Source organism: Anser anser, assembly GCF_964211835.1.
Source record: "Anser anser genome assembly, chromosome: 16".
Taxonomy (NCBI): Eukaryota; Metazoa; Chordata; class Aves; order Anseriformes; family Anatidae; genus Anser; species Anser anser.
In genome coordinates, this window is record NC_139737.1 from 12564750 (window position 1) to 12592221 (window position 27472).

Genomic DNA, 27472 nt, shown 5'->3' on the forward strand with positions numbered 1-27472 from the left:
TCACATGGAGTGACGTATTGAATAGTATATTTTTTCTCAGGTTAAATGTGTACTTCCTGTAGGACAAACAGACTTTACTAAAGAAGTGGAAAACAAACAAACAAAAAAAACTTGTCACAAAGAAATCTCTCTCACATACCTTAACTTCCCTATTGTTCTTTTAAGACTTGAAAGAAGTGATTCATGTAACAGTTTTGGGGTAATGGCATAGAACAGATCAGGAACCCTATGGCAAGGGTGAAGTCTGGAAATGAAGATCAGAAGTTTGTGAGCCCTGATCTGATCCTACTTCTGCCTGCTGCCTTTCTGCCTTGGTTGTGAGCAGGCCACCAGTTCCCATAATTTTTTGTTTCTCCATGTGGAAAATGGAAATGGTACTACTAGAATATTACAGATAGCATGGAAATCATCCCCCTTATCTTCAGCTGCCAAAAAGCACAGCCTTGCTGTAAGCTTCCCGTGTTGCTAGTGGCAGCGAGATACCTCCAGACAGAGGTTCAATTTGCATGTCTAGACAATTAGCTTAGATCAAATTATTCTAAGAGGTGAATCATCCAGCTATAACAACTACACATTTGTTTGAAGGTGGAAGTGCCATAGTATGATATAAGGAAAGAAGCATGAAAGACTGTGTGTCTCTGCGGGATTTTGAGGAAGCGGTTGACATAATGTCAAAGTGGAGGTGAAAAGAGGCAAGACTGTGCAAGAGCCACCATTTAATTTGTGTTGAAGGTGGTCACAAAGAAAACACTGAACTCCAAGTGAAACGTGAGAAGAAATTAAGGAAGCAAAATCAAGGAAGATAAATGGGTTGTTATCCAAAGGGAGGGTGTTCAAAAAGATTAATTGTTGTCTAACAAAAAATGATGTTAGCCTTTTGCTATAAATATAAATACAGTAGGAACATAGATAAGAGGTGATGCGCTTGAATAAGGAAATGCAAAATGTAATCAAAGCTAAGAAAGAAGTATCTGCATAGTACAAAACATCAGAAAAGCTCAGGTTTGAGAGCTTGTTGTTGGGGAAAAAAATCAGAACGAGGTTGAGAGGATGGAAAGGCATAGTAGGGAAAGCAAAGGTCATGAAAGAGAGCAGGGGTGCAGAAGGGTTGAAGGTAAATAACAAGGCTGGGATGGTTTTCTTCACTTCAAATAAATATGAAATAAAGACTTCGAGAAGGAGACAAACTTATAAAAGATGGCACAGAGAATTTAGTAACATGCCATAAAGAGTGATGAAGTAAAATGGACTGAGGTATCTGCTTCTCTTTGAAGGTGCTGGGGAGAAGGAAGAGAGGATGCCCAAGGAAGGGGCATAATGTTCATCAGATGTTTTGTAAAACCAGTGCAAAATTATCACTGCTGTCTTTGGCTAAGCCTTGAGCCAGACCATACTGGTGGGTAACGTTGGGCAACTTCCCCGAGTAAAGGCAGTGACAGAATCCAGAATAGAGAATTGACAGCAGAGCTGAAAATAGCAGGAGAGCAGTTCCATCCAGGCGGATCATGAAAATGAATTGTGCTTGGTGGGTACAGACTGTGCAAACACCTGAGCAGAGGAGAGGAGGCGGAAAACAATTACACCCTTAGCTGCTTTGTTGTGCTAGAGCTGCAGTTGCTGGTAAAACCCAGAGTACGTACTGATTGCTCTTACTGGTGCATTTGGTAAAACGTTGCAGATGTCAATTAATATTATTTGTTTAACCACAGTCGCCGTGTCATTAGTCCTGAAACAACATAGTGCATGCTTTCTGGGGGACTGAATTGAATAGTCAGGTTTTGAATCTAACTTTTGTAGCTGCTTCAGAGATTTCTGTTAAAATGTGGGTTTATAAGGTCTTGCAACAAGTAGCATTGCTCAGTGATTCACAGCAGATTAGATCTTGTCTTTACGGCCTCCTGGGTAGTAGTACACTTACAGGACCATTTTACTCAGCTCACCACTTTCCCAGTGGTATTACCCTGTATTAACACTGTGCCTCTGTGAAAACGTCGATCAGCCCCAACATCTGCTCTCCTTAGATTTGCAAACCAAAACTGCAGGTGTATCAGTTCACTGGGAGGAGATGCAGGAGAGCCCTAAGCTCTTCCATTCTTTAAACCCTGACTTTGCAGGGCTCCTTTCAGTCTGGAACTTTTGGCATGATTTTAGAGAAAAGGGAAAGCCGGGGAATGGATTTGGTGTCTGTATGACCACAGAGATCCATTGCTGATGGTGAAAAGATGGTTTCTTTTTGCTAACTGTAATTTCACGGATCCACCATGCTTTAGGGAGCTGCTCTACTTGAAGTTTTTGATACATCAACAGGGTCCACGGTCTATGCACTGGTGCTTTAGTTGTAAAAACTGGTGAGTTTGTCTTTGCAGACCATCTTAGGGAGCAAGGGCAGGTAGTAGATGCATATGTGTACTGAATCTACATTATTTAAATTTGCTTTAGGGCAATTTTAATTGATATTGAGACTTTCAAAGTGCATCAGCAGGTGATGGTTAGGGGAGAGGTGTTGTACTTGCGAGTTGAGCTGGACCTATTACATAGAAAAGAAAACATCCAAAAGCTATATAGGATCTTTACTTCTATTTCTCCTCATCCCCAAATTTAGTGTAAAAACACTCAGGTGAGAGCTGAGAAAGTAGAGATGTAGGATTGTGTTTTACTTTAACTTACAGGAGAGCACCATCTTTCCCTTTTGTCTTATCCCTTTTCTGAGCATATTATTACAGGAGGAGCTTAGCACTCACAGGGATGCTTGTACCAGTGCTTCTTTAGACAGTTCTCCCATCTGCAGTGGAGCTCCACCATCTTCCCACTTAGGCAATGACTTTAACGTTTTGTGATGGTCCCTTAAAAACTATGGAGTTGGTAACAAAAGACAGTAGAGAAACCCGCTTCATTTTCTTTGTGCTCTGATTGCCATATGCTTTGGGCTGGAAGACTGCGAATTAATGAGGTTTTTGCGGTGGAACTGACAGACACTAGAGAAGGATAACAGAGCTCCCAGCTGAAACATGGGTAGAATGGACTTCTTGTCCATGAACAAGGATAATGCTTAAAAAACAATAACAACAAATGTCAGTTTTGGAATTAGAATGTAAATCTCTTATCTTCCAAGCATTTTTATCTCATGGTTTCTTCTGTAGTGCCTAAGTTCTTGCTTGTCAGCGCAGTGTCCATGGTATGTGATCCTGGGAGCGTGGTAGGTTTCACACCTTGCTGTTACCCTGTTCCCAAGGCACAGTGTGGGATCGCTGGGGATGGGATTGGAGGACTGTGTTGATTCATTGCAAAAGATGTCTGCATTTCTCCATCAACTATGTGGGGAACCATGACAGACAATTTAGACTAGCTGCATAATATTTAGATGGCGAAAGTTGCATGAGATTAATCCAGTGCTGGTGTCAAAATGGTATGTGGAAAAATTGCAATGATATTTCAAATGATCACTAATGGGAATTTTGACAGAAGTTTCAAATGATAACATCTTTGTACTAAAATGGGAGCACAATGTTTTTCAGTGAAATTCTTGTCATTTTTGAAATCTGTTTTAAGACCAATTTTCAGTCAAAGTACTCTTCATACGAATTCAGAGTTCTGCTAACTTGCATACCAACTATAGCCAACAGAGAGAAACAAAATCAAATATACATCTGTAAATCTACTCCCATTTTTTTGCAGCCTTGAATATTACAGACATACAATTTGTCTTGTTACTCTCCTTTTTTAAAGTTTCTTATGATGCATTTGTACCGCATGGTGATTTTATGACGTCTGATGAATGTACAGAAGAGTTGAGCAACACTTTACATTTCAGTATGCTTAAATATGTTGTCTGTATGGCTAGTGTTGTCCAGTGGAAAAGATGTGGAATCAGGAATACATTCTAGCCATTGGGAGTAGATATAATGAATATAATTACCATTCTTTAAAAAGCCCTTTAAAGTCTGTAAACGAAAAGACTGAGTACAAGACAATTAGTACTGCTGTTAATAGTATAGTAAGTTGCATTGTTTTTTTGTCGCTCTTGATTTAAAAAGAATATAAAAGTTTTGGAAAGAAAGTGATTTACAAGGTAAGTTAGTTCATGAACTTTTATTCAGAATGGTCTCCTAAACTTATGAACTTATGATTAAAGACACCGTTTACACATCATTAATATTTTGTGTATATGTACACATATACAGTTTTTCTGGTGCACTGTTCACACTCTTTAGAGAAGTAAATCTCCCACATGTATTGTCTCATTTTTATAAAACATGAGATGACGTACTGTAGATTCTATCCACCTGAAGCAAAGCTCAGCTAAAAACATTTTTCTTTTGAATCCAAAATATAAGATGACCTAAACCTGAATATCTTTTTTTTTTTTTTTTTTAATCATTCATTTCCAGTGGTCATTTCTTCATCCTTTCCTGTTCTTTATAGATAGATAGGATAACTATCTTTGGCTCAAGTGAACAAAAGAAACACTTGTTAATAGCTACAGAGCACCTTTTATTTATGCATAACTGTCTTAAATTCATAGACCTATGCTACGTCCTTTTCAGGTCTTTCACAGCGAGGTCCCTTGGGGACGTATTCATCCTGTCTGTTTTAAGTTTCTAATTTAGGAGTGGCTCAAAGAGCTGAAATGTGATTTGTGATTTTGGCTCTATTAACTGAAGAGAAGTAAGTTCTTCCTTAAGGGCTGTTCAGAGCACTTCAGCCACACCCTGTACGTAGACAGTGTCTTGGTCCCACTTAAACAATTAACTTGAGATTCTTTTCACCTGTCATTAGGGTCATTCTGGGTCTCATGACTTTTCAAGTTATATTATTGCAATAAGCTCAGACTTTCATAACATTATTATACTGTGGCATCACAGGAAGGATTAGCAAATGTTCTCCTCACAACCATTAGCCCTAGGGACTTTTTTCTTTGCTTTTGTTCTGTGTGATTCTTAACTAGCTTAGTTTCCTGCCTTGAATTGCAAGTGTGAAATTGTCTACAGGAGATTTTGTGTATTTCATCAGATGTCCAGCTTAATCAGCTCGTTGTCTGTCTGTGTGAATTGCTCTAAGTATAAATTCCTTTGTTGTCTGTCTAAACACATGATTTAGTGCAACTCCTAGTGTGCTTGCCTTGAGCATGGGTAATTGTCTGGAGCTGGGAGCAACATCAGCACTTAGAGAAAGATACCTCCTGCATTTACGAAGTTTGTATTTATTAATACAAATATAGCAGAGCTTTTGAAGGATTCACCAGCAAAACCATTTTGGAATGCAGATATGGCATTTGATAAATACAACAACGTGGCTGTATTTTTTGGGTGTGAAAATTTCACCCAAACAATGAGCAGAGTATGAGAATCATTGCTTTACATGAGCAAATGAATATTTAATATACATCCAAATCCCGTTTTTCAGAACTGTATGTACATCTGTCTTCACAATTATTATCTGATTCCATGTTTAATTAAGTCACGACTAAAACCTTTTTGACTGAGTTACTGCAGAATCACACCTCAGGTTTTTATGTTTTATTGTGATGATTCTTTTTAATTGAATCTAAATCATGCCTACGTCCATATTTTGCAAAGTGCTTCTAAATATTAATGCTTTACTGCGTAGGAGCTACTGTCTACATAGCTAGCAGGGAGGAAACAAACTTAATGGAATCTGTATTCTGCTTCATTATAAAACCCTTCAGAAATGAGCCCAGCAGGCCTGGCTGTGACCTCCGTAACCCGACTGCCTTTCCCAAGCAACTGGTTCTTAGATAACACTTTTGCAATGAATTGGATACCGGGGCTGGGATTGCCTGACCAAATCAGATCAATGGCCCAGCTCGCTGAGTACCTCCTTTGACAGAGCTCAGCACCAGCTGTTCCAGAGGAAGATCAAAATATTCCCTTGGTGGACAGTCATGACATAATCTGCCCGCTGGGGTGCTTCCTTTCTGTGCCTGAACTGCAGAACATACTGGGAGAGTATCAAAAGACTGATACCTGTTATTTTATTGCCTTATCTAAAGTAACTTTGAATGTCCTTAAAAATATGAACTTTTTTTTTTGTCTTGAACACAGCTTCACACTTTGCCTTGCTGTCATTTTGCTGCAGTGGTTTCTGCGGGTTGTATGAAAGAGCATTGCTCTGATTTCCTTTGGTATTTTCTTTCAGTTCCTTGGGTTGCCCCACTTGTTAGTTGTAGGATTTCATTTGTCATTTTATCCTCCTTTAATCTTTTATACCTTTGTCACAACCTCATTTTTATCCTGGTTTTGACTGTTAGTTCTTGCCTCAGTTTATGTGAACCTGACGAATCCAAGGCGGCTGTTACTTCCCAGGGTGACGGTGGCTCTGGTAAAGGAGATGCTCTTCCTGCAAAGACCCCAAACCAAGCAACATCTGTGGTCTGCGTATAGCTCTGTAATAATTTATAGAGATGGCAGTGAATTTAATGAACGTTGAGTTTGAGTGAACACTAACTTAAAGATCTAAACATTACATCTTAAGTACAAACAAGAGGGCACGTAGGAGCAGGAATAGCTCTGATACTCTTTCATTTTTTACTACTATAAGTATTCAATTACCCACTTGAAGGAATCGGCAGATAAAATAAAGCACTGACAAACTCCTCTTTATTGTTACTGTCACTTTTTTCTTTCCTTCTTTCAGATGATCATTCAAGGGTGAGATTGCAACTGCTGGATGGGGATCCTCACTCTGACTACATCAACGCCAATTACATCGACGTAAGGCTCATGGACATTCCTGAAGTGACAAACACTCCTGCTGACAAGTCTGCTTACCAATTTGGTGCATCTCATGTAGGGACAGACTGCTGGTCTGATATGAATGACAGCTGAAAGTTATACAGACATCATGTTGAGACAGGGAGAAGGTTCTTGGCCTCCAGTTTATTCTTTCTGACCAGTCTAGACAGATGGAGATTTCCTGTGTCTGACAGATCCACAAACATAAGTGGAATGTGGGCTAAATGCACGATGTATGTGAAAATCAATATCAGCCCCTCGCAATAACGTTAACAGATATCTGATATTTACTGACTGCATACAAAGTCGTAGGACAGAAGGCATGAGTGGATTGACATTTTTTTTTAGAGTATTGTAAAATAACATTTAAAAAGCGAACTCTTGCACACGCAGAATTGTCAAATGAACGTGCATTTCTTTCATGCATCTCCTAATGCTTAGGAACATGATGCTGTTCAGAAGAGTTTCTTTAATAGAAGAAACTGAAAAATGCACTTCATAAAATTACATACTACTAGCATTCAGTGTTATCATACAGGGGCAAACCCACCCCTTTCTTGTTTTTCAAACACGAAGATGCATTTTTCTGTGTTAGTTTTCAGAGCTGACCATGGATTAGTTATAGCACTTTTATTCTTTGAACAAATAGTGAAAACTGCTCCGTTCCTGTTTTCTCTTTGCTATGATGAGATCTTCTGATTTTGTGGGGGTTTTATTACTCAACCTGAGTGAGATACCATCACTTAAAATTTCACGGGGCAGCCTAGTTCTTTATCTTCATGTGTTCAACAACCATTGTTAGTACACCGTTAAGTGTATGACAGTCGTTGGTATCTGGAAGGTATAAAATGCATGCTCTTGTGCTTTGTTTAACTGTGATCTCAGACCATCACCATATTTTTCATGTTTTCCAGGGGTACCACCGGCCTCGTCATTACATTGCAACTCAAGGCAAGTTCATTCTTGTATGTCTATATATTTGTAAAACCTCTGCTGTTTTAAATTGCTGTAGGAGTTATCTCTAGGGTGACATCTTCTGTTCTGGGAACATCTGAAGTTCCGAGATATTTAAGACACTCAAACTCAAAATCTCAGCTGCAGGAGTAAGACTTAGAGGTGGCAGTGCGACCTATAATGTGCCCTTTGTGCATGAAGTATGTGATTCGAACTAAAAGGGACTTAACGGAGCTTGGGTTTACCTTCTGGAGTGAAATTGCTTGGGGAAGGCAGTATGAATATGCCTGAGACTGATGAATTTTTGTTGGTGGGAACTATTAGAAAATGCATTAGAACACCATCTTCTGTAAATTAGTTGAAATTTCCTCTGCCTTCAGGGGTTTTTTTTAAAAAAAAAAAAAAAAGGAAAGAAGCTAACCAACACAATTCAATGTTGAGAGCTATCAACGTTAGATGATGAGCCTCCCTACTCCTGTTCCGTGCACTAGGATGCTGTTTTCCTGCATCGCTGGGCAAACTGTTTTGCTGTGACCACTTCCTCTACCATTATTTGTTCTCATTTCACTGCATTCCTTCCTTTCCTACATATGTGTTGTTACTATAAATGACCCCATTCTTAAGTTCCACTTCATGACTTTCTTGCTGGTTTGTCCCTGTTGAAGGAGTAAAGGAACATATCAGAATAAAATTGGTATATGGGTTTATAAGGGTATAGGGAATGCAGCAATGCAAAGAACATGGAGGATGGAATTTGGACAGGATTGGGTGACGTTTGGGTGAAGGATTTCACCTGCAGCATAGAGGAGAAGAAACAGTCAGAGAGAGCTTCTAGTCTAATAAATCTGTTGCTGTTTGGCTGTTGGAGCCTGAATTTTTTTCCTCTGGGAGGACTTCAAAAAATGGTGGATTTATGCATGTTTTCTCCTTCATAATTAGTAAATATTAAAATGTGAAATAGAGGAATTTGTGTTGCATCACATGAAAAAATTTCAATACAGCCTTAATTCCACAGTGACTGCATGGTGCATCCAACTCCCATTGCTTATATGTGATTTCCTACAGGAGCTATCTCCGCTGTTTACAATACAGCCATCACCTCCGTTTCCAGCATGCTAGAACTTTAAATACCTGCTGCAAGGAAGGATGAGGTGTCTGATGCCTCAAAGAGCTCTAGGCTGTTTAGTGTCTATAACCCTGAATCGTGGAGAGATGCCCTGAAAGGGAGAGGAGGATCATGTTGGAACAGGACAGTGGCTAGGAAATAGCTGAAATGGGTTGTTGGCATTAATTACACTCTCTGAAGATGTCCTTTTGTCTTTTCTGTTGCCCCAGGGCCGATGCAAGAGACAGTGAAGGATTTCTGGAGAATGATTTGGCAAGAAAACTCTGCAAGTGTTGTCATGGTCACCAACTTGGTGGAAGTGGGCAGGGTAAGGGTACCATTTTCCCAGCAAATACAACCAAACCAGTATAGCACCATGTTGCTGCTGCAGGCACGCTCGGCAAGTGAAATGCTTTTTGCTTACTGTAGTGAGGGAATGAATTAATCCATTCAGGGTTTTTTCCTTTAAAATGCTAGATTTTGTAATACTTAGCTGCATCCATTCCAAACTAATAAGGATCTTGTTTCTGGTGTAAGCCTTGACTTCAGCGGAGTTATACAAATTTATGCTAGCTGAGGAGCTGTCTCCTTTTCAGTACAGAGGGAGAAATGTGCTTTTATAATAATTATTCTTTATCTGTATAATTTGAATACTTCCCTACCCACAAAAAAAATCCGGAGGGGAGAGGACGTGTGACTGGTGTTTGAGCTGATCAAAAGAGCTCTTTAAATGACGCTTCAAAGCCAAGAGTTTCTAATCATTTCAGAATATCACTATTCCATGGTGGTGTGAGACCATGCACAGCTGCATCCTGGGGCCACCCAGCATCCTTGGCCTCCTAACCATCCACAGCTTCACTCTGTTGGACGCAGGTGGACCAGGAGTCCCTGTGTAAGCACAGAGCGATTGCCAAAGACCAGGGTGGGAGCAAATGTGGATAACTCAAAGGGCACAGGCTCACTGTGGCCAGCTCTAGGGGATAAGAGAATGGCACACCTGGGGTGTGCTTTCCTTAGTGTATTCTCCCCACTCCTGGTAGTGAAGACTCTTTGGTTAGAGAGATTCTCAGCCAGAAACCATAACTTTAAAATGTTGTCCTTCTGTTTCTCACCTTCCTGTTGTACTAAAAAAAAAAAAAAAAACATTTAAGCAATTGATTGTTCACAACTGTTAGTAATTCAGCTGCTTTTTATTTGATTTCCTTTAGATCTCATGGTTGAATGCCACCTGATTCTGTTCATTTATTGTTATTTATTTTATTTTACTTTCTACTGACACTTCAATTTGAAATAAACTCTTCTGTGTAAAAAACAAAAAACCTAAATTAATAATGTTTTATATTTATAAATCCTCTTCCGTTCATGACTAGAACTGGAATATGAAAGCTGCTCTGTAGCGTACCTAGTCAGCTCAGCTTTTAGGTGCTGTTTCACCCTTTCATGATACAACATTTAATAGCTTCATAGCTTTTTTTATCCTATATGTCCCTTCTAGAGCTTCACAGCCCCAGTTTTTATTTTTTATTTGGTTTTGCACATGGCTTCTGAAAGTAGCTAAGCTTAGGATGTGTTCACATGATCAGGAGATTTCTTTCAGGAGCCTAAGCTCAGGCATATCATAAATGTCAAATTTGTGTCCTTATCTGATAAGGGATGCTTTAAACTCAAATAAATTTAATGCATCAGCAAGTGTTGCACAGTCCCTATGAACTGAAATTGTTTAGCTGTACAGAGACCGTTTGAAATCACAGTAACAATAACAAGAACACTTTTTTCTTAAAGGTGGTGATGGTAGTGACTGCCAGGTGTTCTGTAAACCTGACATATGGTCTGGGCTTCTGTGGAAATTTAAGAAAGGCTATCCTAAAAAAAAAAAAAAATTAAATTAATGCTTTAATTTGTATTCACTACAGAGGAAACTTCTGTATTTCTTAAGGGAGTTTTGATCTCATTTATTTACTCAGTTTTGGCATGGTCTGTACATCACGAGAAAGTCCACTTTGTGTCATCTTCAGCTTGAAAGTAGAGTAAAATGTGTCAGCTCTGTCTCAACTTGAATGACTTTCTCTCAACATTTTCTTTCCCTCCTGCCAGGTGAAGTGTGTTCGGTACTGGCCAGATGACACAGAGGTCTATGGCGATATTAAAGTCACACTAATTGAGACAGAACCACTGGCAGAGTATGTCATACGCACATTTACTGTACAAAAGGTAAGGAAATCTTCAGTCAGCTAAAATTTTGTTATAACACTCAATTTTTGATCTGACATGAACTCTGGGAAGCATATCCAGAGATACGGAGATAGGAACATTTACAGTATGGCTAGGTTTCACCTCAGAAACCTAAATTTTTGACAGGTATTCCAATTTTGGACAAATGATTTTACTCAAATATTGTGATATAGCCACAAAAGTAGAATCCACAGTGCATGAAGTTTAAATGCATGCAAAAGCCAGCAGGTAGTTGACTGTATGCCAGGAATAATAACTATCCCATTTCACAGTGGAAAATTATAGATGAAGAAAAGATACCAGTTAAATAGATGCCAGAGGTGATCCCTTTTCAATAGAAATAAAATATGATACAGGCTCGACTACAAAAATTGTCTCTAAATCAGCAGGATTCAGAAGATTTGTTATATATATTTAATAATCAGATGTCTAAATATCAAGAGTATTCCAGGTCTGTCCAAATCACTCTCCAAACACTCACTAAGTGGTTTTAAAGCTTTTCAAAAATTCCTACTAAGACAACTTAAGTTTAACCACAGTGGGAATATTGTTCCAGTTTACTAACATACCAGGTCCACCTTCCACTGAATCACTAAAAAACCTGTTAAGAAATGCTAATGCCAAAATCTGACAGGTTAGTGGACTCTCACATATGTTTTCTGTGCAATAAAATGTCACAGCTAACTGACACTTGTGTGTTACCCTTGGCAGGACGTATACAAGTGGTGTCAGTTTTCCTGCACCAGTAACTTGGTTTTACCAGGAAGGCCAAGTGATGGGGTTGAGTATCAGTTTCTGCCCTATTTGGTAGGAGGTAGCAGAAAATCTCCTGTTGCCTAGGGTGTGTGTATTATTTAGGTGTTCATTCCCCAGTCTGTTGCTTCAATGCCTCAAGAAAGATTTGAGAGTGATGGTTTGGAGATATCACCAAAGCAGACTGGATAAGTGCAGGCCTGGTATGCTGGGATTGACATCACTCTGTAATGGTCCTAATCAGCTGGTTTTGAACCCTAAGACCACAGGTTTGACACAGGTGCTGACATTCACCTTCATAGTCCTTGGTTGTATGTTACCCGGTTCATTTGTAGTTGGAACGCATCTCAATCCTTCACCTTGAAATCTCTTGGAGTGAAAAGTGGTATAGGACATGTTCCTGCGCGTAATTAGAGCTAGCTGCTTGTTCAGCCCTCTGCGTGAGGGAAGGGAGCACTGATGAGAATATGCTGATTGCAGTCTGATGGAAGAAAAATAGAGGCTGTGTTGTCTCCTCAGAAAGGCTACCATGAGATCCGAGAGATTCGGCAGTTCCACTTCACCAGCTGGCCGGACCATGGGGTTCCTTGCTATGCCACGGGCCTCTTAGGCTTTGTTCGGCAAGTGAAGTTTCTCAACCCCCCAGAAGCAGGACCTATTGTTGTGCACTGCAGGTATGCAAACTCTCTGTCTGAGCCTTTCCTCCATCAGCTTTTTCAGCTTTTTTCCTTCTTCTCATCTGACAATAACCATGTTTTGTTTGTTTAAGAGTATAATTTGTGGGCCTCCCAGGGAAACAAAGTAGAATCTGGTTTTCTTTTCTAATGTGGCAGCTCTGGAGCTTAGCTGGCGTGAACTGGAGATGATATAAGTAGGTCAGAGAGGGCTATTCGGATGTAGAAGACTCTCTGGTGGCCCATACTCTCTTAGATGCTCATAGTAGAGCTGGGAAAATGGTAAATATCTGGGACAGCCAGTCTAGTCATTATCTACAAGAAACCTCACGTGGCAGTAGGGATGATGCCTACAAACAACAACAACAAAAAAAAAAGAGTTCTGCAGACAGGGAATTTTAAAGCAACTTTGCTTTTCTGTACCCACGTGCACTGCAGTTCAGCTTTGTACTAGGGTACACTAGGTTTTATCTCAAATGTTTTTTTTGTCTTCCTGGGTCTGGATACCTGCCATATGCATCTTAGCCTTCTCAAAGCCCAGGATCTGGAATGGGGATTTCAGACTGAAAACCTGCCCAGTGTCTTCCAGCTAGTAAATAAGAGGCGAATGCCTGAGGAAAACTGACTGCTTGGTTTACAGCCATGAAAATTCAGATTATTGATTTGCATGCTGGCTACCTCCCCGGCTGCTGCTGCTACTGGTGTGTGCTCTTTCAGCACCATCTTCTTCCAATTGAGCTTAAGACCCTACTGTGCAAGGCAGTACATGAATATGTAGGAGAGTGTCCCGATATGCAGAACTAACAGTCAGAGATGCAATCAGACATGCTAATGGTGGAGGGAGAGCAGAGACTCCCAGGGCTGCCATCAGAGCCAGGAAGAGAAACCAGCTCTCCTGACTTCTTCTAACTCTCCTAGTATTATCACCAGCAACTTGCAGCAAAGGAAAAATTGGGGGGAGGTGTTATGCTAGATTGGATCAGTAGTTTATATAATTTATGTGGATGATGCATTGTGAATCAGAAGACGGTAACAGACCTCAGAAAGAATTTTCTGTGTTAGTGAGTGTTGGACATAGGTAGGTGTCCTTTCTTTGGCTTTCCAGATAAAATGATTGCTCCTGTAACACACCATAGTTAAGCAAACCCTCGTTGTTATATGACTTCAAATTCAGAGTGCCTGGCTGCAGAAAACAAGTTTGGATTTGGAGCAGCTACTTGTGCAGTGCTTTGGTCAGAGCTCAGTGCACCTGTTCTGGAAAGGAGCCATGGATGGAGCACGAGGGTACGGAGCAGAGCTGGCTGCCCCCAGATCTCACCCTGAGCACTCCACAGGCACCTACCTCTTAGTGCCACCCTCTGAGATCAGGAGGAGAGAGAGAGAATATGCCCCACAATCGTTTTAAAAAGGAAAATCAGCTAAATCTTTCAACAGTTTGGGGTGGTTTTTGTTTTTCTTTTTGTTTATTGGTTGTTGTTCTTTTTTTTCCTTTTCTTTTTTTAATGAGCAAGCAATGAATCGGATTTATAATAAAATATGGCTAAACCAGAGGAGCTGGCAGGAGGGAATTCTTTCAGAGATCTCAGGGCTTGAATTTGCTGCCTTGGTGCTGTGACATGGGTCTGGCCTTGGAAGGAGTCTGAACCTGATTCATCGTCACCAAGAAAGCAAGGAGAAATTTTTCATCCTTCACATTTTAATGAATAAATGCCATTTCCTCTCCGTTATTTATCTGCTTTTGAATTTTAATGACTTGCTTTAAGTGGTAATTACCAAATTCTCCCTACCGATGCCTGGCTGGATATTATCACTATTCGATATTTATGAAGTGCCAGGGTCCTCTAAATATAGAAATGTTATAACTATTTGTTAAAATTCTGAAAAGCTGAGAGATAAAGAGAGAGGAAATGCCACTTATTCATTAAAATTCTGCAAATGAAAAATATCTTCTCTCTATTCAGCAGTTGATTAATCTGGTCCATTAATTTATGGTCATTCATATCTCCTTGCTTTCGGCTCTGCTGGAGTTTTCATGCAACTGAAGTTTCCCTGATTCAAGCTGAGTTTTCCTTCTTTCTTCGGCATAATGTGAAGAGACGTTCTCCTCTTTTCATCCTTCACACCTAAACAGCTTTGGATGATTTTTCAGGTGGGAAGGAGGACACAATGACAACACACTTTGCAGGAGATGGTCTGATTCTCACATGCAGCTGGGAGTTCTAAACTGAAGGGTTTGAGTGGCCTCAGGCTCCCCCCTCTGTAATTTTAAAATCCACAACTTGAAATCAGCCTGCCTGGGACCCAACCTCCTCCTGATTAAAAAGGGAAAAGAAGCGTTTGAGGCAAAGGACCGTTTCATCATGCCCGCTTGAATAAATGGGCATGCCTTTTCCAAGTCCCATGGAAAGAAAACCCTTGGAAAAGCCCCCCCAGCTCCCCTGCCCTCCCAGGCTATATCTTTTTGCAACCTGAAGGCTGCTCTCCCACAGTTTGATGAGAGGTGTGCAGGTGAACTGACCCGTAAAACCAAAACAAATGTTTTTCTGAGTAATGTTTCTGTTGATTTTCCGGAAAACAAAACTTTCTTTCCCCCTTCCTGGGTCTGTTTCCCTTTCAAGAAACATTCTTTCACCTCATTCCCTTAAATCCTAAGCCAATTTAACTGGACACGAGAGGGGAGCAGCTTCCAGAAGACAGCTGTGTTTGTAATAGTTATTTTCTCCTCCATAAAGCCCTGCCTCTCCACAGTCCCCTGATCACTGTCTTCTCTTTTTTAGTGCCGGGGCCGGGAGAACAGGGTGCTTTATTGCCATCGACATCATGCTTGACATGGCAGAGAACGAAGGCGTGGTAGATATATTTAACTGTGTGCGAGAGCTGCGCTCCCAAAGGGTCAATTTGGTGCAGACGGAGGTAGGTGCCAGCAGGTCTCCTCTTACCATGTGCTGCTTTCCCGTCGGCTCCTCTGCTCGACAGGAGCCCAGCATTTCATTAAGTCAACACTTGCCTCCTCTGTGATGAGATTATACACAACTTTCTCTGCTAAACATGGCCAGATGTACGCTGAATCACATTCACCCGCAACTACTCAGGGTCTCGAGACAGGAAGGCAAACCTTGAAGTTTAGTTCTTAGCATTGCTGATTACTTTTATTCTCACAGTAGAAAAGCCAGCTCCTGAATCCTCTCATGGCTCATTCATAGGTGTACTGCAGACTCAGATAGTACCCATTTTGTATAAATTGCAAGCTAAAAAAAATGAAGCATCTTTGATTTAAGCTTAGGGTGCCAATGAAGCAAGCTGCTCCATCACGTACCATTTAGCAGCTACACAAACTCCCATGGGACTGCTATTCCACTACACAAGCTTTACGTGTGTGCTTCCCCTCCTGAGGGACAGAGCAGTCATCTGGAACAGAGAAGGACTTAAACTTTGCTGGACTTCCCATATCCCATATTTTGTTAAGGGAAATAACTTTTCCCAGAAAACCAGATTCTCCAGGAGTTTTGAAAAGACAGGTGGAGCAGACTTGTTAGTCCTGTAATTTTTGCTGCTGGTATCAGAGGTCTGAAGCACAATCCATTCCTGGCAATGAAGAGACCATTGCCTCGCGATTGCCAACAGACAAGCTTTACACCCTGATTTCCTCCTTGGCCCAGTCCCATTTTGTCCCAGCATTTCTGAAACTGGTGACTTCCCATTTGACTTGTAAATTTGAAACGAATACATGAGACCTCACATTCAATGATGGATGAAATATGCTCACAAAGCTGTCACATAGCACATTGTGTAATTTGTCTCCACATGAAACAGCGCCAAATATGCATAGCAGGCATGACTTAAGGAAAAAAAAAAAAGTGTGATATTTCATGATCTATATTGAAAATACAACTTTAATATTTTATCCCCTCCCCTGTACAGGAGCAGTATGTATTTGTCCATGATGCCATTTTGGAGGCATGTCTCTGCGGCAACACGGCCATTCCAGTTTGTGAGTTCAGATCCATATATTACAACATCAGCAGACTAGATCCACAGACTAATTCCAGCCAGATAAAAGATGAGTTTCAGGTAATTTCATGTATCTATCTCGGTCATTGCAGCTGGTGTACTGAAGGTGTTTAACAATTTCTGTGTGTCATTTTATGGTTTCCATCACAGCAGGGAAGGGGGACACTGAATTGAGGTCTGATTTCAGGTGATTTTTGTTGTGTTACTACTGGATCAGGCAGAGGTTTGTTTTTAAGCTTGGGGTTTTTCAGTCTCTGGCAAGGAACGTTTCCCATCACTTCAATAGAGCAAGGATACTAATTTTTACGGATAACATTGTACTTCTCATTTCAGCAAATATTCAGTTGTTCATTTCCTTCTGTAATTTATGCAGAAACATTTATGCTTCAAGGTGCCTTATGCACTGTTCTTGTGGCTTGTATGTTGCTTCAGAGTCTTGACAATCAACTTGTTGATGTAATACCATACAAAGAGAGAGTGAAGAGTGAGCTCAGTGAGCATTACTTTCTTTAGTACTAATTCTTGATGAACTGAAGCCCTCAGTTCACTCTGTATGTTTTTACAAGTGCCTGGTGGCCAGAACTGGAATGACATATAATAAAGCAAGTGCTGGAGTAGCACTGTTTACCTGGGGCAAGTGATGAAATGAGGAATGCTCCACATTGTGTTAACACCACTGCTTATCCCACCCTGATAAACTGAGGCTTGGAACACACAAGCCACTAGCTCTGTGGAGTTGTTCCTCTTGCATAGCAGAGAACTCACCCTCCAGAATTGTGAGCTGAACTTTCTACCCTTATTCCCAGTATATCTTTAAGTCCCCTCAGGATTTTCAACTGACACCAGCATGTGGAAAAACGTAATATTGTGGGCAATTTGGAGGAAGGTGATTTGGACTGAAAGGAGAGAGAGAAAGACCTCTGCTATTTATTAAGAGTCTGTTCTAAATCAACAGTGAAAAGATGGAGATTCCTTTAACTGTGGGAGATGTCCCTCCATTTCCCAGCAAAGTGCCTTTTCAGGAGCCCCAGTCTGAGTCAGGTGTCTCTTTTGCTCCCTCTCTATGCAACAAGAGAATGTGTTTTATCTGAAACCTTGCAGAGAATCATCAGGGTTGATATAGTGAGATAAAGTATGTGGATCTCAACTGATGACAGTTCAATTAAAAAAAAATCTGGTTTTATCAAGTGATATCAGATCTGTAAAAGTGTTTCTGGTTCTGGATGCTTGGCGTGAAGGAACCAAAGCCTAACTTCATCAAATGCTGTTATGGTATTAAAAAATGTCACCGTTCAGTGTGCTTATTTTGTCATGATACGAAGTGAGATTTGTTGCCTGTGTGCTTGTTCTTTTGAGCTGCTAGGGGCTGGCAGCTCCTTTGGGAAGGAAATGCTCCTCCGTACCTTGCATGAGAAGTTTGTTTGCTGTCTAGTTGTACAATGTTATTTTTACAGGATTTTAGCTTGGAGCATTCTCCATCCCTAATTGTCTGAATTTAATGCAGAAGATGGTATCTTTTTCTACAATCTTTATGAACCACTTGATCTAACTACATGTGTTGGTGCAATTTGTATTATTTAGGTCTCACTGTCCCTCAGGTAAGACTGGATGGATTTCTCATTCACTACACATCGCCTAAACATACAAGAGCTCATCCAGGAGAGCTTTCATAATTTGAGTAAGCACAAATACAAGGGAGTGAGGGGAAGGACATAACATAGACAGGAGTAAATCACTAACAAGTCACCTGCCTAATTATCTGCACTGTCAGAGATTTCAAATTTCATGTTGCTTCCCCTGCCAGACTGGATGCTTCCCATCTCTAAACAAAGGGACTTTATGTAGAATAAAGTTTTTGCATAAATTCAAAAATTATGCATCTACTTTATGCATAATTTAGAGCAACTATATTATTTCAAATTTTACTTACTTTGTGTATGTTCCTATATGTTTGTCCTTTCTCCATTCATAACCTCCCTGTAGAAGTCAATCTCTTTGTAAAAATTGTTGGCCCCTAAATATTCTGTGTTCATCTGGTGGTTGCAAAGAACTTCACTGTTTGACTGCGTGGGCTTTGCTTAGGAGAGGAAAACATGACAAGTAAAAGAGGAATGCCATCAGATAGCCACTGATCTACCACAGCTTAAGTGACAGTGTTAAGATGCGTTCACTTGGATTTGCTGTTTTTGACACCTGCTGAGTAACCTGGGGCTGGTTTGTCAGGAGGCATCCGCAGTGGATAACACAAAAGAAAATTACATTTAAAGAAACACATTCTGTCAAGCTGTGGGAAAGATAGATAAAGGGTAAAAGACCGGCAGCAAGACCCCAGAGATAAGGTATGGCTAGGTAAGGCAAGCATACCATGTGTTTCTCCACAAGGAAAGGAGCAATCTAAATAATAGAGGCAACAGCTCGACTTTCATGTTTAAAAACAAACAAGCAAACTAAAGCCCCCTTCCACACACACACACACCTCCTTTCTCTTATTTTTTTGTGTGTATTGTTCAGACAAATCAATAGTTTGACCGAGGAATCACCAGAGGACGTGAACCCAGTCAGACGGGTTGGGCGAGCACAAGGTGCTCGTGCACAGGGTGCACTTGGAGGGACAGGACGTGTGTGTCCACCCCAGGGATGGCAGACACGTGAGGAGGTTTCACTCCATGACCAGATCAAAGCTGCAACTTGTCCACCCCAGGGATGGCAGAAACATGAGGAGGTTTCACTCCATGACCAGGTCAAAGCTGCAGCTTGTAACCGTGGTGGCTATTTCCAACCTCTAGAAAGAGCAGAAGTGTTAACTAGCTGCTGTGGGGTTTTACAGCTGGAAATCGTTAGAAGGTGGTTAGTGCCCTGCATTTCTGCTGGAGCTTGCCGTGTTTGGAAGAGCACCTCGGGAGGATGTGCAAACTGCGATGTATTATAACTGCAGCAAGCTCCCCCGTGCTCATTCTTTTTCATTCTCTGGGATCACAAAGATCTGCTCTTCTAAGTACCTTCAGAATAAACATATTGTGCAGATGGCATCCTTTTTGGATGTGAATTCAAAGACACTCAGCCTGCTTCTGTCTTTCCTTCCCTTCTTCCCTCCCCACTTTCACAGACTCTCAATATTGTGACACCGCGTGTTCGGCCAGAAGATTGCAGCATCGGGCTTCTGCCAAGGAACCATGACAAGAATCGCTGCATGGATGTGTTGCCCTTGGACCGGTGCCTGCCTTTCCTCATCTCGGTGGATGGCGAGTCAAGTAACTACATCAATGCTGCACTCATGGATGTAAGCAGCTCTCCGCGGACCCCACTGATCCTAGTCCGCACCAGGTTTATTCATTCTTGGGTTTCTCTTCTGGGAGAAATGGATCCAAAGCAAAAGGACTTTTATTTTCCCTGCAGTTTTTGAGTCTGATCTGTCCAGGCTGGGCAAAGCCACATGGATTTTCTCTGCTTTACAGAAGTGTGTCACTTGGTAATGTGGTAAATCACAGTCTATGTCATTCTGCCTCAGGCTGCTGCAAAAATTTTGTCTAAGAAGCCTTTGAGCATGCTGTCTGAGGTTGTATGTTAGAAAGGCAGACGAACAAAGAAGTGGTGGGCCAACTCTTCCCACTGGTTGATGCATAAGTTGGAAAAGAAACGTTCACGGGGAGCTGCCAGGTCAGCTCTTTGAAAAGAGTAGTTTGCAGTGTGGAGAGTGATTTATTTGAGCTACTGCAGTTAAGAATATGGGAGTACAGGGATTGGATGTGCAAAAAACTTCAGGGCTGAAGGACACGAGTAAAACTGATGCGAATCTGTCTGAAGGCGTTTGCCCTCGCTTTGTTTATAGGCTAGAACCTCACAGCACAGGTCATTTTTATGGGGTGGCTTATGCTGATGGTTTCTTTTTGCTGTGGTGCTTAGCTGCCTTTGGATAGGGATGCCTTTAAAGGCACTAATTATTGCAGTTGGAGTGTCTGTAAATACAGTCTGGGGTGAAGTGTCATCATTTTTTCCCAAGTGATGTTGAATAGGGTCATTTATTATTTTTTTTTAATTTTGTCTGTTCTTTCAGTCTTTGGGGAACAGTGATAGTACTGCATTTATGAGGTTAAGTCAAATGGTCATAGAACTAATTTTAGAGAATTTCTTTTTTTCTTCAGAAAATTGTGATGTCTTCACTGCAAATATGCCCAAGGAACTTTTTTTTTTCTTTTTTTTAAAGTGTGTTTCATGCCTTAGCAAATCTGTAGAATCAATTCTCTTGTTTCTTAGGGACTGGGAAAGTGCTTGCACATTTTGGCCCTCATTACCACAAAGCACTTTGCTAATATTTGTATCCTTCCATACAGAAATCCTAATTGCGTTTTTTTGTGTATAGAAACTTTGTATGAAGAAAGAGGGAAATCCCTTCCAGACTGATCATTTCCCAACAGCTTTCCTTTTCCCACCAATTTTTCACTTCCCATCACCCTGCCCATGCGTGCAGCCACCCCACAGAGCGGTGCAGGACACGATGCCCTGTCCCCCTCCCAGGGGGACACTCCCTGGGCCACTCACACTTGCACCCACAGCTGGCTCATGTGGAGGAGAAAAGGCAAGCCCCCACGGCTGCCATCTTAATACAATGGGTATTTATTTATTTACTTACTTTAAATCCAAAATCTTAATCTGTGTCTTTGCTTTTTTTTTAAAACCAAGCATTGTACCTTTTGATTCATGTCTGCTTCACAGAAGTACAGCACAAAGGACGTAGCGTTTGTAGGCTCGTCTGAGCATTGCCTGCTGTGGTTGGAAAGCGATAGTTTTGAGCTTCTGTCCTTTCATCTCCACGTGCCTCTCAAACATTCATTAACACAGCCCCGCAGAGGTTAGGTTTCCCCCCCTCATAGTCAGGGAAATTGAGGGCAGAAGGCTTTTTTGAGGTGGAAGAGTAGGAACAGAAGTTGAATGCCAGTGGTGCAGACTCTGAATACTCCCCCCTATCCTTTTAAAGGATGGCTGTGACCCAGCTTTGCCACTTCTGGAGCACCATGCCACCAGGGAGCAATGGCAGATGGGGCTAATCCTTCCACTAGGTCCTGGAGTCCATTGCAGCAAAAAGGAGAGCGTTTGCTTCCAGCTGTTTTGTTTCCCATTATTATTATTACTGATAGTAGTAATAGTAGAATTAGTATTATTTGCTGAGTCTCAAAATATAAATAATTGATTTAGGTAATCTCTGCTCTTGTGACACTTCTTTAATGAAATGTCTTCATTGGGAGCAAAAGAATCCCATTATGAGACGTTCATTCAATGCGCAGTGATAACAAGGAGAAAGATATGTGATTTGTATAATCTGGTTAAATGGCTCAGATTGCCTAGCCATAGCCTCCCGGGTATAATATTCATTTGAATAGAAGTTGATTGATTTTTTTTTTTTAACTAATCTTATTCTTTTGTTAGAGCCACAAGCAACCTGCTGCCTTTATTGTAACTCAGCACCCTTTGCCCAACACCGTAGCAGACTTCTGGAGGCTGGTGTTTGATTATAACTGCTCCTCTGTCGTGATGCTGAATGAGATGGATGCAGCACAGGTAAGTGATTTTTCATCATTCAGTCATGTAGCTTTATTCTCAGATCCAAAGGGTTTTAAGAGGGTTTCTGCTGCCATTTTCTTGTGGTCAATAAATAAAATAAAGGATGGGAACCAGAATGTAATAGGTAATGGTTTAGGGTATTAAGAAGGATAAAGGCCCAGGTCCACATGCTTGACTCTTTCTAAGGCAGCTAATTCTCACTGCATTTAACAGGGATGAGATATCTAGTATATTGCCTTTGTTGCGTATAATTTCTCCACCCAAACCGATTTCCATTTCTCCTGTTTCCTCCCTAAAAATATGTACTTCATGCTTGCCTGTTCACCCAGCATTTCCAGAAAAATAAAACCCAGAGATACACTGAAAACCTAGGAAGGATCTTTTCCCTGAGCTTTCCAATGAAATTCTGTAGCACTAAGAGGAGCGGCTTGCACCATTTTTGGAGAAGCACATTGTGCTGTGTATATTTTTTTAATTATTATTTTTTAAGTGTCATGTGTAAGTTGGTTTCTTGGCCACCAAACACACCATTATTTTCAGAAGCTGAGCTTGCAGGGGGAGGAGTCATTGCTGTTGCTCCTGTTCCAGAATTTCCAGCCACCTTGCTGATGAGTGGCAGAAGATAACAGCTTTCAAAAAGGCGTAATCATGCAATTTGTGTGAAGAGTACGTTTGGCATTGCTAATTCACCCATTACAGCACTTGTTAAACAGGAGAAGAACTCTCAAGTAGTTGGTACTTCATGGATTAATTTTTCATTTGTGTCTTCGCTGTCTTCAAAATTTTACCACACTCGAAGGCAGCAGGATTATTGGTCTCTTTTTTTTGGATGGTAATGGAGAAACCAATCACCTGGTCATAGAGGGGAGCTCCCTTCAGGGTGAAAGCTGAGGGATTTCATTTCTGTCTGCGGTGAGAGCTCTGCTCAGAAGTGGGCTCTCTTGGTGACCGGCTGAGTCTCAGCCCTCTGTGCGAAGAACTGGAGGTCCTGTGCATTTGCTGCCTCCTGCCTGATTTACCCAGCCTGCTTCTGAGTCTTGGCATGGCATCCAGAGGCGGATTTCATCTTTTCCTTTTTCTCAGACACTTTAAAAGAAAAACAGAGCGTTTTCTGGAAACCAAGCATACTTTCTCACACTTCGTTCTCAGAAACCTATCAGCCTCAGACGGTGTTATTCTTGCCGACTATCTTTCTGTAGAAGACTTTACCTGCTTTTTTTTTTCCCTAGAAAATTTCAGTTTTTATGAGGTAGTTTTCAGGCATGGAAAAGGAGGTTTGGCAGTGAATTAAGTCACTTTGACAGTTATTCTAGCATGGTGTCACCTACCTCAAGTCTGCAGCCAACGCCAAAAACACCCAGCTAGCACTGGAAGTTAAGGATAGCTTTAAAGTTTGTATCTTATGAGCTCTTAAGGCAGGGTGTGAAAGTTTGCTGTCAGTTGTGAAAGTGAGATTTCTGAAAAGGAAGCTTAACTGTGTTACGACATCATGCTTGCACTGTTATTGTACAACAATGTTATTATCTAGCTGCTCATCGTTGCCTAATCCAAGCACGACACCATAAGCACAACAAAACTGTCAGTGTATATGGTTGCATGCAAATGCCACACTTGTGTGCTTAAGCAGGATGTTTTACTCATCTACATGAATAAAACACAAAAAATTACTTACACAAAAGCTGTAGTTAAAACCAAATAAGTGGTTAATAAATAAAAATGTGGTTAAAATAAATAGGTCAGTGAGCCTGTAATGTACTGTGCAAGAAAAAAGTACAAATAAACCATCTGGAGTTCAGAGAACATAAAAGGTTGTTTTAAGCACTGTATAAGCAAGCGTATGCATTTGGGTGGATGGTCATTCACAGACCTGCTTTATGAGAAGCAGGTTTTTTTTAATTCAGGTAAAGTTTAATCTTTCCCTTCTTTCTGCTGCACCTTGAGGTTGTTTCCTAAAGTATCTGTTCAGCTCCCATCTCCATTTCCTTGTCTATTGGACAAATGCTTTGAGACAAAATCTGTAGGATGCTTGAAAGTCTGGAGGAAGAGTAAAGACAACCTTCAAAGGAGGATTTGCTTATGTGGTCTTGACTTGCTTCTTAATTTTGAAAAACTAACAAGGGCAAAGATGCATACAATTTCATCCCGCCCAATTTGATCCCATATGATCAAAGGAATAACAGGAATACAGAATTAATGCAGTAGCATGCACACATATGACAATATTACTGACAGTGATTGAACCTGAAAAGCCTGAGATCAAGTTCAAATGAGCATCTAGAGGTTTCAAGACTTCTCAAAAATTACACTTGAAAATAGGAAGAAAAAAAAAACACAGAAAAATGCAATCTCAGCAGAAATTGCTAATGAGACCTCATGCAAAATATTTTCTTGCCGTGATCTATTTCCAGACGGGTTTGAAATACTTAGATTGTAATTTGTGTGAATAGTAGTGTGTTTTTTTTATGCTTTGAATTCAGTAGCATCAGCATAAGAAAAATGACTTCTAGCCCGCTTTACAAACTTCAGAGGTTCAGTTGTGGTTCACCCAGAAGTTGAAGTTGCTCTGGTTGCTCTCAGAGCTAACTTGTTTTCCCTCCCCTGCTCGCTGGCAGAGTCAGAATGCCGGAAAGTTCATTGCACAGAAAAATTCCACCTTGCTTAAGGTTAATTTTGTTGATGTGTGTACAGTTCCCTCATTAACTTCAAACCTATGTGATTCCTACTACATTTACCTGCAGACACTGGTCTTTTAATGCTCATTTTAAATCTATGCCCTGTTTGTTTGCCAGCCACTTTTCTGCACCTTTACATCCCAGAATTCAATCAGAAATTGTGTTCATACTGAAAGAGGAAAAAAGTCAAATGTCTAAAATATGTTTGTTTTTGTCTTCACATTCATGATATAAAAAAGTTTCGCAGAGCTAGAAGGAGGTATTTTCTGAGCAAATACATTCTGTAATAAGGGATTTGCTATGGATTTTGAGCTGGTTATGAATTTGAAGTGAAAGAAGACCGATCATGCATTGCCTTGTTAATATTAAGGTGCTTTCTGCTTCCCTTTCGGTGTTCTCACTAGCTCTGCATGCAGTACTGGCCAGAGAAGACGTCATGTTGTTATGGCCCCATTCAAGTAGAGTTTGTTTCAGCAGATATCGATGAAGACATCATCAACCGGATATTCCGGATCTGTAACATGGCCAGGGTAAGATCAGTAAAATATCAGATTCCCTATTTATTCTCAAAAATATATTTAGGGAAGGGGAGGAGGCAGAACCTAGACTATAGTTTAGAGATGCTGAATCTCTCACCTAGTAGCAGAATTCCACTGCAGAATGTAGTAGCTACTTCCTTTAATTAACATTTAATTGCATCAGTCTATATTGGTAAAAGGCTCTTGGCTGCAAGTAGAAAGTGGATGATATGAGCTGAAAATCTGTATTTAAATGGAATTCATTTTTCTATGTATATTTGAGAACAATTAATCACTTAGTAGCCAATATAAAACCATCAGTATCATAGGAAATAAACTGAGACAGTGTCAAATGCTCTCCATCTGTTACCTACTGTGCATCGTCTCTGAAGACAAATGCAATGTTTACTGGCTTGACTGGACTCCTAGTGGCCACTGTTTTCCTATAAATAAGCAACTACTGTTTCTGTAAGCAACTTTTTGTCTGTGTTCCTCATCTCCAATATAGCTGAAATGATAGAAACAAAGTTTATCTGCATGCTGGACCCAGGCAATGCAACTTCAGGGCTGCAGGGAGAGGGAGGGTTTCAGCAGGGAATTTTTCTCTCATTAGTTGTTCCCCAGATTGATTATATCTCTTTATTTTTTTTGTTCCTTTTTTTTTTTTTAATCAGAAGTGGAATCAGGCTCCAAAAATTACATTTCCATACTGTTTAACACATCTGTCTCTGTGTGGTCAGAGCCTGTGCAGCAGTTCAATTACGCCATTATGGAGTGAACCTTGAGGTCTAACTACGTGAATGGCTAAATCACTTACCTATTCACCACCCCATAGCCCAAGCCGATTGCCTCTGAACCAGGGACAGCTGTGAAGTCCTACAGCTAATAAAAGTATGGCCCTGGGACTCACACCAAAGCTGGCTTGTAAATGCAGTGCTGGCAGGATGGATCCTGTGAACTCCTATTTCTCTGCACCCGTCTGTATTCACCACCAACAGCCACTGCTAAAATCCTTGTGAGGATCCTTTCTACCATGGTCCCCAGAGATTTTTTTCTGAGGGCCATCTTTGTCTTTAATTCTTATGGCACACCTGACCTCCAGCAGAGGCTACCAGGAAGGTATATTTGATCTGTTCTTACAATTTGATGAGACTTTTTTCTCTAGTGGAAACAAAACAAGGGATCCTTAGCAGATGTTTTCTGCCTGACTTTGTAGTGTCTGAGATCATGGTTATCATGCAGAATACTGCAAAGTCCTCGTTCGCGACTCAGGCATCACATACCCAGAGCTGGAGGATGCTAGCATTAATGATATGAAATTTAGAGGGGAAGATGTCATGTAATTGGTAACCCCTGCTTCCTTCCACGTTCCCATTAGCATCTTGAAAACGCTCTTTGTTTCAGCCCCAAGATGGATATCGCATAGTTCAGCACTTGCAATACATTGGCTGGCCAGCATACAGGGACACCCCTCCTTCCAAACGCTCCCTCCTGAAGGTGGTCAGAAGGTTGGAGAAGTGGCAGGAGCAGTATGATGGGCGAGACGGCCGCACTGTTGTCCACTGCCTGTAAGTAGGACTGGAAAACGTCTGTAGCCTCACAAAATGTGTCTGACAAGGACCGATTATGGATCTGGAAATCTGGTTGCTTGCCAGGCTTCAGCTGCGGAAAACGAATTTAAATTACATTTGTAATACACTTCAAGTTGAATATTGTGCTATATTACCTCCTGGCCCAGAGATTTTACTGATTGTGGGGAGGAGTAGCCAAAAAGTCTCTGCTGTTTTCTGCTGTGATCGGCTCTGACCATGGAGCCCCAGAGGAGCGAAGAGGAGCATGGCAGTGCCCAGGGCTTCCTCTCTGCCACTGCCAGGGATGAGCTTCCCTTCCCTCGTGCCACAGCGCTGCCAGCTCTCACACTGCCCCTGCAGAGCTGCTTTTCCACAAACCCATGAGCTTTGTCAACCAGACTGCTGAATACAGACCTCTCTTGGTGTACGTGCTGCTGTGTAAGTAGTGCTTTCTTCCCTTGCCTGGCTTCATCTGTTGCCTCTTTTCTTCTGCACCCAGGAACGGTGGGGGACGTAGTGGCACCTTCTGTGCCATCTGCAGTGTGTGTGAGATGATTCAACAGCAAAATATCATTGACGTGTTCCACATAGTGAAAACGTTACGGAATAACAAGTCCAACATGGTGGAGTCACTGGTAAGTTTTTTTTTCTACACTTTACCCCACCCAGCA

The 27472-nt window shown here is 41.1% G+C and overlaps 1 protein-coding gene across 29 annotated transcripts in view; it reads left to right on the plus strand.

Annotated features, from left to right (window-relative positions):
• The window catches only part of PTPRT (protein tyrosine phosphatase receptor type T), a 572020-nt gene that overhangs the window by 536138 nt on the left and 8410 nt on the right, over positions 1–27472 (plus strand). For 28 of the 29 annotated variants that reach the window (XM_083801726.1, XM_083801725.1, XM_083801723.1 and 25 more), the window contains 12 exons: positions 6655–6731; positions 7667–7703; positions 9042–9139; positions 10906–11022; positions 12316–12470; positions 15248–15383; positions 16392–16541; positions 19588–19761; positions 21906–22037; positions 25117–25242; positions 26635–26798; positions 27301–27436. In XM_083801726.1, the coding sequence (XP_083657852.1) occupies positions 6655–6731; positions 7667–7703; positions 9042–9139; positions 10906–11022; positions 12316–12470; positions 15248–15383; positions 16392–16541; positions 19588–19761; positions 21906–22037; positions 25117–25242; positions 26635–26798; positions 27301–27436 (1502 nt within the window). The remainder of the gene's footprint in view (positions 1–6654; positions 6732–7666; positions 7704–9041; positions 9140–10905; positions 11023–12315; positions 12471–15247; positions 15384–16391; positions 16542–19587; positions 19762–21905; positions 22038–25116; positions 25243–26634; positions 26799–27300; positions 27437–27472) is intronic. The other variant, XM_083801737.1, reaches the window with a different exon arrangement.